Source organism: Conger conger, chromosome 1 (assembly GCF_963514075.1).
Source record: "Conger conger chromosome 1, fConCon1.1, whole genome shotgun sequence".
NCBI classification, from domain to species: domain Eukaryota; kingdom Metazoa; phylum Chordata; class Actinopteri; order Anguilliformes; family Congridae; genus Conger; species Conger conger.
The window spans coordinates 16,754,483-16,765,480 of record NC_083760.1 but is presented as its reverse complement, the minus strand read 5'-3'; the positions used below and the strand labels follow the sequence as shown (position 1 = coordinate 16,765,480).

The window sequence follows — 10,998 nt, the reverse complement described above, 5'->3', positions numbered from 1 at the left end:
TAATTTTGATTGTGGCTGTTCTTAACCGATATATTTACCTGTATTTAAAGTTTGGATCCCATACACCAGTGGTGCTGATTTAGGAAGCCATCAAAGTATGTGTTATTGCGAATTAAAGTTCTCTTTGAAATGAAGACATAGCAGTAACAACTACATTGTTTGTACATAAGTAGGCCTATAATGTCTTGAAGTGCACAAAATTTCATTTTGATCCACCTTACCAACTACTTGGTTGAATATGAGTGCCACCCCCCCTCTAATAGGCAATATTTCTAGAACGAGAAATCCAACGCGGCTTTTCATGTTCTCTATTGAATATATGAAGAATATTTACACAGATTTTGAGCAAAATTGGAGTGGCCAACCCCAACACCTCCGGTTGATTTTTCACGGAATGACCCAATAACATACTACAGAGGAATCAAAAACATCGAATCAGGTCTAGACACTGAAATCTCTCTCATACCTGCACTAAGGAAGGGATCAAACACACAGAAACAGCAGAGTTAACTGTCCAATTACTTTTGATCCCCTAAAATGGGGGGGCAATGCATAAGAGGGATACAATTCCTTCATGGATCACCTGATATGGATGTAAGTACCCTCATATTGAAGGTGAGAGCCAGCACTTTAACACCAGATTCAGTGTTTTATTTTAAATGCAATGTGTTGGAACAGAGTCAAAAGAAGAGAAATTGTACCACTGTCCAAATACTGAAATTATATACAGTGCAATTCGTAATTATCGAAACACAGATAACCATTACAATCTATTAGGGCCAGTTCAAGTTCACTACAATGTATTAGTCATTGTCTTTTTTCTTAAAAAACAAAAAAAATCGGCATTAATAATGTCATAGCGAATTACAAAGGCAGAGTGATTGAATAATATGCTCAGCTCCTGGATATATCAGCAGTAATGTAAACTGAGTGCTGTGCTAACGATCTGCTTTGGTCATTCCACTGATCCATTTCAAATGCTCTCAGTTCATCCATCACCCAGCCCCAGGCCAGCATAGACACACCAGGGGCCCTCTATGAATGTGCTTCCCGGACAGCTAGTCTCTAAAACAGGACTTCAGCGGACAGTTCATTAGCCGTTGGGTTTAACCACACAGAGGACAGATTGATGGATGGGGTCTGAGTGGGTATGGGGTAGACATGTTAATGTGATGACCACAGACTGAACGGATGAGACGTAATGATACAGACATGAGCTCCGTCAACACAGTGACTAACGAGGAAACTTATTTTATCCGTCACCCGTATTTGACACAGAAAGGAGACTGAATGCAGGATTTCGAAAGAGAAGAATATCGTTTTGGCCAATGAATAAAGACGCTGAAATATGATCCCCACAAGTACGCGGTATACACACAAAGCACTCGACTGAAATTCCCAACAGATATCCTAACAGATGTACTGAACAAATACACTCCACAAAACTAGAACCAAAAGCCGTGGGCTACACAAGTAACAGACCTCCAATACCTCCGGAGCATTCTGTAATGCTTTAACCACATTGATCTTTACTCGGTTGGAGCTGATGAACATCATTTGCGTCGGTCTGTATCGGATGAAGAGCCCAGCCCTTCCATTTGACCGTGACATTAACTCCTCTCCCACACTACCCACCCAGTGTTGTCTGAACCCTGCCCTAGTCTGCGGAGGCCGTCTGTGGATCTGAACCCTATCCCAGCATGCCTGGTGCTCTGAAAATAACCCCCCACTGTGTGCGCAGAGCCTTTTTTGATGACAGATTCATGGAAGGTTATTTTCATCCACAGTGCCGGACGTAGCAGCGGAGTACCCCGGCGACAGCTGGGAACGACCTTCAGCCCGAACGGACTGACTTTAAAATGGATGCCGCCAACGGACACCGGTGCTAATAACAGGAATGACGGTGCAGCGATGTTATGGTAGTTTGGTGAAATGAAAATTAAAAGATGAGACCCAGTGAAATTAAAGGCATCCTAGTTAGCACTGACTTCCAAGAGTCCCCCCTGCCTAACGCAATAGTCATGAAAGGGAAAGGAGATGGGGTGACAAGAGTGATGTGTTTAACCCATGAGTGCATGCACACCTTACCGAATTCAGTTAATATCAATTAGTTAAATAATGCTTGAAACCATGTTTTTCCACTAGCATGCACATACGTGCTTAGAGTTCACACTAGACTGAAATGAGACAACTTACTGTGTCTTCGCTCCTAAATGGGTTGAGTTTGTTGTATACTGCTTCAATTACACTCCGTCTAGAGAAAGCAGAAGACAAGGGTCAGTTTAATTCAAATTCTTAGATTTGGGATGTGTTCATAATAGGCAACACACACACACAGCTCTTACACAAATGAAAATGATGCCACAGCCACACATTCACAACAGTGGGACAAGGCCCATTCGATTACACATTTTCTTCCAGGTATTGCATTTAAAATGAAGGGCTAAGACTGTCCTTTTCTTTACAAAGGCATGGACTCAGCGAGGAGGAAAAAGTCTTCCACGCAGCCTTCGGTTCATGTTGTGGACCGTTTGGCCCTGGGGGACAGCTTTACATGAAGGAATAAATACTGTATCCCTTCTCAATAAGCCACACTGCTGCTCTGTGCACACATCACACCATGTGCAATAGCAGGCCCCCTTCAGCAGGATTAAAAGCACATCATCGCCTTATGCGCTCGAAATTCTGCCCAATTCATCAGCCGGTTAATCATTAATGACCCTTCCACTCGTCCAGGGTCTGATGGGGAAAAATGCGATTCAGACACGTGGTATAGTCTTAAAACATTGATGAGGCACAGGGGAAAATAGGCAGCACGTCATTTCCATTAAAAACTACGCCAACTTCAGTCATCAGCAGCTTCAAAATCGGGTGACCATAAAAGATGAGCCGGTGACAGATTAGTACATGGATAGGCGAGAAGTGCTGGCCATACCGGCTCATGATCATTTTCATTTCTGGCAAATCGACAGCCTAAATATACTGTGACTGTCACCAAGGATATGCGGATATGCTGACCACGGTCTGAGCATGTAAGGTTTCACATTCACGTTCCAGGAATGGAGGGCTGTCCAGCCTTGTTCCTGAAGATCTACCATCCTGCAGGTTCATTTCAACCCTAATTTGGCACACTTATATCTACCACTTAGCAGTCGAACGATAGCTCTAACAGTTTTTTTGGGGGGGGTTTTTAGGGTTAGAGTGAAAGCCTTCAGGACGGTAGATCTCTAGGTACAGGGTTGGGTAGACCCATGCTAAAGCAAGGTGGATAAGGGCTTGGCTTCATGTTCATGTTCTCATGGCTTTAGCAGCAGTGTATCTGTGTGCGTTTTAGGAGGGCGTTCATGAAGTGACTCACTTGCTGGCCAGCTCACCACCGGGCGGGAGATTTGGGACGCTCTCCGTTGTTAATGTACGCATCACATGGACTAAGTCGGGCACTCCTTCGTCTCCCTGCTTCTTAATGATCTCTGGGAATCACAAGGACTTCTTGGTAAGTGGGTTGTCTGGCATAAGCATCAAATATTCATATCACTTCCTAAGAGACTAACAATAGAAATGTTCATACGGTTTGATAGAACACGGCTGTCTTAGTAACACGAGTCACCACCCGAACGCTGGAAACACTACTTTTGGGTTTGCCTCGTGCCGATGTCAACCTGCCTGAATACAAAACCCTGGATACAGGCGATGAACAATTAAGAGGGTTCTTTGGCTTGAACACTGCATTGGCTGCCAGTACTTTCATATGTGTTACACTATAATTTTATGATATACACCATTGGGTATTGGTGCAATTTTATATATGAAGATATGTCAACATGCCAAGACTAAGTATTTTGTTTCTTGGTTGTACATAACATGGTACTTTGTGTGACTACGCCTAAATACAGTCCTTGAATAAAAAAGCCAAAGATCTCAGAATTGGTTCAGTAAATATCTTTATTAGAATCATTGTTAACATCTAAAATAACATCACAGTTACTCTACATATCTTATACCGATGTTCTAATGTACAAAAATAAAAAAGGTCTACCGATAACTTACCCCTATATATATATATATATATATATATATATATATATATATATATATATATATATATATATAAGGCTAGAAAACACATTTTTTTTCAATCTTTGAAAATTCGAGCTTCAATACAGTTCAGACAAACCGGTCAATTGAACACAGACATCCTGAAGGTACAGGCTTGGGAACAGAATGCCCCTCACTGGCTCCATTTCTCCTGCTAGATTACCTGTGTGAACAGTGCTACTTGGATCCAAGTTCAGCCAGTTCGTATTTAGTGTTTCAGTGCAAATGATATTTCTTTGGACAAAAAAAAAACTGAATTGGTGGAATTAATCAGTTCTCAAATTTCTTGTTAAAATTGAATTCAATAATTTTAGATGTTAGTGATGTTCAATCTTAAATAACTTTACTTAATATTGCAGGGAAATGGGTTGACTGAATAATAGTGCTTTACTTTCCTAGTGCAAAAATGTTTAGTGCCAGTGAGGAGGTTAGTAATAATTTAATTTATACTCAATGCAACAGAGAATCCAGCAGGTAACTTTACAAAAAAATGTACCAGTTGAGTACAACTTCAAAATAAATAAAATAAATAACACAAACCTCTCAGCTTTCTCCAGAGAAGTATTTACCTCTCTTCTAAAGACATTACAAACTCAGTTTAACGAGTTAATGTTCACACAGACCATCCAGCCCTAACCACCTGCTCTTATTGGCTTATTGGATTCAGATTGTTTGCTTTTTGAGAATCTACGCTACATTGAACTGACGAATGGCCGTTACGAGCCTAAAGGGACACTGCTGCTCCACTGCCATAGTACCCTTTTCACTCAGTCTGGGCAAATCCATTTCAAGGCTAACAACAGGTAGAGGTAGAAGACAATCAGTGAGAAGCTTGCACTGGTGAGGCCCTGGTTCACAAACCCCCAGGCCAACTAGGCTACCGCTTCCCGAGTACAACTTCAGCGACACCAAAAATGGCACGGAAAATATTAACACACGACTTCTGGCACTGACCGCTTTTGACCTTTCTCCGAGTCCTAGGCTAGCGTGAGACTGACAGATTACGGCAATTCAGATTCAAACCGAAACCAAACCTCGAGCTTGCGGCTGCACCCATGAACATAGTTCAAACTGAAGTCGCAACTGTAACTCCCCAAACGACCCATCGATATCTGCAAACTGCAGAGAGAACACAACATAAAACATCAAACTACAATAGAAATGTTCCGCTTTTCAAATAGCGGAGTCAGTGTTATAAACTGCTAATACTGTGTGCTGCAAATAACTTAATGTACAACAATGGTAAATACCGAGACACTCTAAAAATATCTGCTGCATCTAGAATAGCAGAGCACTATGCCATTTTTACTAAATTAATGATTTTTTAAAATGGCCCACTTTTCTTGGTTGATAGTGTTCATATTTTCATTCCATGCAGCTAAAAGTAAAGGCAGGCACACACCACATACTGAAATGGTCAGACTTTTCTTTTTTAAAAGAAAACGTCCGCTACTACTTTGGGACATGGTGCTCCTTCAGATAAAATATTTCATCTGCATTTCATGCAGAAACAAGGACAGGCAGGTACATACTGTGTGATACTGAAAGTGTGATTCATTCCCTTCCCAAAAATGACTGCTTTGGAACTAGGTGCTGAAATGTAGCCTGGACTACTACTTTTGCTTTTGAAGACACATTCATGAAAACAAGATGAAGCAGAGGCACATATTTGCTTTCTTTAAAAATAAAAAAATAAAGAAAATGCACTTTTCAATTCTTAACCACAACTGGACCCGACACCAAACAGGACTTGGGCTTTAGAGTAAGGTCGGTATGCTTTGTCTGCCAGGTGTTTTTTTTTTCCATATTAATCAAGTGTGCGAATATTTTAAGGACAAACAATGGTTCAAACGTGTGCAAAAAAAAGTCATTTTAAAATGCATGCTTATGCTGGTAGATACAAATACAAATGGAGCACTAAGGCAATGAGTTTACACTGAAATGAAAAGATACAGTGCACTAGTGTACTATACATCTTCCTTGTATATAAAAAGGCCCATCTGTTTTCATCTCTTTACTGTACAACAATCCTTACATGTAGCAGCTTTCATGATAAATTTGACAGACATACTGTAACATTACAACCAGGTGCATTTAACACCACACGTATTCAAGAGCGAAAGACCTAGAATGTTCATTGAGGATGACGACAGTTGTATAGCTTATGTTATCCTTTTTATCAGGGAGGTACGTTCTTGTAATCGAGCAAGAATCAATGCAACTACAATGGGCTCTCCTCCTAGTCAATATTTTTATGACGGAATGATCTACGCATTCCACCAGGGAATTAATTTCTAAATTAAATTTTCCTTCAATACTGCGACCCACTTAACCGAAATCTTTCCAGAATAGTTGAGGTCTACTACACCTACAGCAAGTCGACTGCAAAGCCTTAACATTAAATGCTGGAATCCTAGAACACAATGAATTATGCTCAGCTGGTAACCGTACGTGTCATAAGCGTGGTTCAGTACGAGGCTTTGTGCAACATAGCTATTTATTAGCCTTTTTAGATGCTCCACCTTCTACTCTGCTCTCCAGGTACTTATCCAGCTCCGCCTCTCTCTTCACAGCTTCTGGAGATACCTTGGGCGCTCCAGGAAAGCAGATCAACACCACACTCATGTTGTCCCGGCTTCCCTGTTCCAGGAGAAAGGGGGGCGAGAGACAACCACTGGGTCATTACTCGGTTCACACCCAAAACACCACACAACACAGCGGGTAGAAAGTCTACATTTCACAAAATGAAATCCCTTCATATACAAGAGCTAAGACACACAAGCAATTCTTCAGAAGCATGAAATAAATGCATGTTTGTGTAGTCATATAACTGATGCTAGACTATGCAGACAGAGTACAAGTTAATACACAAAATATGATTCAGTTTGTACACTTGTTTACTTGTGCCATGAGAACAGATCAATGGTAAACCTGTGAATCAACAATGCCAAACGCCTAATAAGATGTCACAGTTAATGATGGCGACTAGCTACTGGGTGTAATAACAGCCAATGGTGTTTGTAAAAGAAAGCAATAATTGAATTGACCTTACCTTATACAAACACGTGTCGACAATCTCATTGCAGACTTTCTCTAGATCGTCCGTCACCTCTAGCCGGGACCTGACAAAGTCACAGAGTTCCTCGTTGGCCATGACATCCCAGATGCCGTCGCAGGCCAGGACGATGAACTCGTCATCGGCCTCCGACCGCTCGATCTCGTACACCTCGGGCTCGGGCGAGACCAGCTGCTCCGTGGGCCCTTTCCCGTGCACGCACTTGTAGTCAAAGTCGCCCAGGGCGCGGGACACGGCCAGAGAGCCGTTGACGCGCTGGATCATGACGGAGCCGCCGGCGTTCTGGATGCGCTCCTTCTCCAGTGGGTTGCTGGGCTTGTGGTCCTGCGTGAAGAAGTGCACCTTGCCGCCGCGGCTCAGCAGGCCCCGGGAGTCGCCGCAGTTGATGAAGTAGACGTGCTCGGGCGAGATCATGGTGCCCACGGCCGTGGAGCCGCTGCGGTCCACGCCGTGCTTCTTCTCCGAGATAGCCCGCATGTGCTCGTCGATCTGCAGGAAGCCCGTGCGGATGCCGCTCTTCACGTTCCCCACGGACGGCTGGTGGTCGCCGCCGCGGAAGTCGGGGTTGTTGGTGATGTGCTCCAGCAGGTGCTCGCAGCAGTACTTGGCCACCTGCGAGCCGGCGTGCCCGTCGTAGACGGCGAAGAACGACCAGGGGTCGAGTCCGTGGGGGAGGCCGATGACCGCCGTGTGCGCGTCTTCCATCTCCACCCTCCAGCCCTGCATGCTGCTCAGGCCGTAGCGCAAGCTGTTACCCTCTCCGTGCGCGTTATGTTTCTCCATCTTTGGCTTATCCAAAAAAGCACCCATTTTCACCTTCCTCTAGTCTAGATGGGGAAAACGAGATTTACATGATTAGTAATAATTCAGAATTTGTTTGAAGACCCTACAGGTCAGAAATGGTTTGGGTTTAGACGGTTCACCACAGTAGGCATGCACACACAAGTACAGAAATGTTTTAATTGGTGTCATTGAAGTACCAAATTCACATAGAACAGGGATTGTACTCTACAAAATATTTCACCATAGTATAATAAAAGCATAGCTGCCTTTAATGAGGTCATAACATAATGAGTAAGAATATTTAAGGCCAACAATGTATGAAATGCAGGAGAGAACGCATCGAAACAAAACACGTTAACATTTTCGAACAAAAGTAGAACAAAAAAGAAAAACAGCTCGCCACTCATTCAAAACACAGAAAATACTTTCCCGTAACATAACATTAAAGACGGGCCAATATCGTGAAGCCAGCTAGTTGATTTTAGCAACTGTTATGTTATGAACAAATATAGTCAGGGGTGTTAGCAGCCCCTATTTATGGCTATTTACAAGCGCTTGTTAACTTCACCGTTCAGCTGAATGGACAGAAGGGCAAGCGAGCGAACAGTACTCGGGTTTCAGATGTCTTAACTGTATAGAAAGCAATTTTCAATTGAAAAATTCCAACCCACGTATGAGCTGCTCACAAGTTAATCGATAGGTTCATATGGTCTAGTGTCATTAGATCTAGCTAGCTACTATCATACCGGTCACACAGGGCAGTATTCATTATCGAGGCCCAATTAATCAGACTTCTCTAACGTTAACTTGCATGTAATATGACAGCTTAGTATAAGGAACAATTTAGCATTAGTTATCTGGCTATGTTAACTGCACCCAAGTTAACAAAATCACAGCGAAATACACCGCTAATTTAATCATACAGAGATACATTGGTTAACGCTACTGTAAATATTAACCTAGCACGTTAGCCAGCTAATGTTAATATTGTTCTCTAGCTAGGAGGGAACAACCTAGCCAGCTAGCTACCTAGCTAAGCAACGTTAGCTTGCGAAGCTGTCACATCTCAGCTGACAAGTAAGTCTAGACAAATTTGCTATGGTCCTAGCAATTTTCTATCGATCTAGTTAGCAGACCTACAATACATGCATACACAAACATTGCCTCGCCGAAGGCCTCAGTTTCGGACCTCCGGTCCCGTAGGCCTAGCTCAGCGTCCCCTTATTTACACGGCCTAACCACTTACATTACTAGCCAACTCTCCCTCCCTGTACATCGCTCTTTATAGATGTGCATTGGGCAGAGCCCTTCGTAACTTACCAATATCCGCAATGAGCTCTGAGGTATAAAAAAAAACACAAAGGCGGTCGGTAGCAGGAATAGCTAGCTAGCTAGCTACCGGGAACAGGAAAAACCGAAGAGATGGCTGGCTAGCCAGCTAGCTAGCTAGCTGGAGGGATAGAGAAAGCGATAGTAGTGAGGGGGAGAAACCGCTTTTCATTGCATTCAGACTGAAAAAGAGAGCAACTCCCCGTTCTGAGTGAACCAGGGATGCATTACTTTCACCTGTAAGACGAAGAAAAAAATATCTGTTAAAAACATTAATGTATCGTTGTTGCTAAACCAGCGTGTTTGCAGGAAAACTCTAACGTCAGCGCTCTACCCCCAGCCTCCCCGCGAGAGAGCCTGCACCTAACAACCTAATAACGACAGCGCAGGGACCCGGATGTACATACAGGTTGCCTACTTAAAAGAATTACATCATCACAACGGAATAGAAATTGTAGGTAGCTACGAGGTCCGAAGAGCACCGCGGCGTGCACTGTCAGCAGAAGTTAAACATTAGCTAACATTTCATATGCCAATGTGCAGTGCGCTTGTTGAAACTATGCGAAATGCAAAATCTAACCAATTGGCTCAGCATGCTGTAATGAATGCAGTAAACTATGGATTATGAGCAATAATATATTAAGCTATTATTCAGTAAACCATCATATATTCAGTTTTCTTGCATAGTTACCAATACAAATCTCTATTTTTTTATATTTTCTTCCAAAGCAAAACACTGGTCAACATCAAATAAATACGTCAACATGGCAGTTGTAAGAGCACAAAAGAGTATGTATATTTTGCACAAATAACAATAAAAACTGGGAATAAAAACAAATATCTACTGTACCTGTAATGTGAACTAAGATGTTTTTGTACAGCCTTTAAAAAAGACATGGAGGGAGGACATTCATGAAGCTGGCATATTTCACAAACTTCTGGAACATTACAGTAACGTTACATCTTCCAACCTTAGGACCATGCAGATGCTGAAAAGATATTGGAGATTAATCTTTTGTAGATTTACAGCTATGTGTGCAAGTGATACAGTATTCCTGTCATAATGTTTAGAGTAATTATATGACCATACTGGATTTTTAGGGGTGTCAAACTCCAGTTCTGGAGGGCCGCAGTGTCTGCTGGTTTCTGGTGTGTTTCAGCACAAGAGATGAATTTCAAAGTCTTTCATTGGATAAAGAGTCCACACACCTTCTCAGGGCCTTCATTGGCTGCTGATTGAAAGGAAACCACAAATACCAGCAGACACCGCGGCCCTCCAGGACTGGAGTTTGACACCCCTGGCTACAACATATGACCTGCAGGGATTTAAACTTTCTTTTTCAATGGTTATCCTCCAGGGGTCCCCATAGACAATCCAATGACACAGTCAAGTGACTAATTGTACAATTGAGTTTCTAATTGAGAAATAATTTATAAAAATAATTAATTGTTTATATGGGGAGATCCAGGAAGGAAAGTGAACATGAATGGAAGTTTATGTACTTTGAATAGCATATCTTTAACCCGTGGTCATCACTCCTGGTCAGGGACCGGCAACATCTGCTAGCTTTTGTTATTATTCAGAAATAGGCTCCCTAAGCCTTCATTTTTAGCCAAATTATAGTAGAAACATGGCAGAAATGTGAATGAGAATTGTCCAAGGCTAAGAATAAGTCCAATCATGTTCCACTGAAAACTGCCACAATTCACTTCGC

General features: G+C 42.4%; 1 protein-coding gene across 4 annotated transcripts in view; it reads right to left on the bottom strand.

The window, feature by feature from the left end:
- The window catches only part of LOC133121768 (homeobox protein SIX6), a 70,826-nt gene extending 61,177 nt beyond the window's left edge, over positions 1-9,649 (bottom strand). For all 4 annotated transcript variants that reach the window (XM_061231230.1, XM_061231221.1, XM_061231238.1 and 1 more), the window contains exons 1-5: positions 9,275-9,649; positions 7,148-7,998; positions 6,618-6,735; positions 3,359-3,470; positions 2,197-2,254 (exon numbers count right to left, since the gene is read on the bottom strand). In XM_061231230.1, the coding sequence (XP_061087214.1) occupies positions 2,197-2,254; positions 3,359-3,470; positions 6,618-6,735; positions 7,148-7,981 (1,122 nt within the window). In that variant the 5' untranslated portion in view covers positions 7,982-7,998; positions 9,275-9,649. The remainder of the gene's footprint in view (positions 1-2,196; positions 2,255-3,358; positions 3,471-6,617; positions 6,736-7,147; positions 7,999-9,274) is intronic.
- Between the last annotated feature and the right edge of the window lie 1,349 nt (positions 9,650-10,998).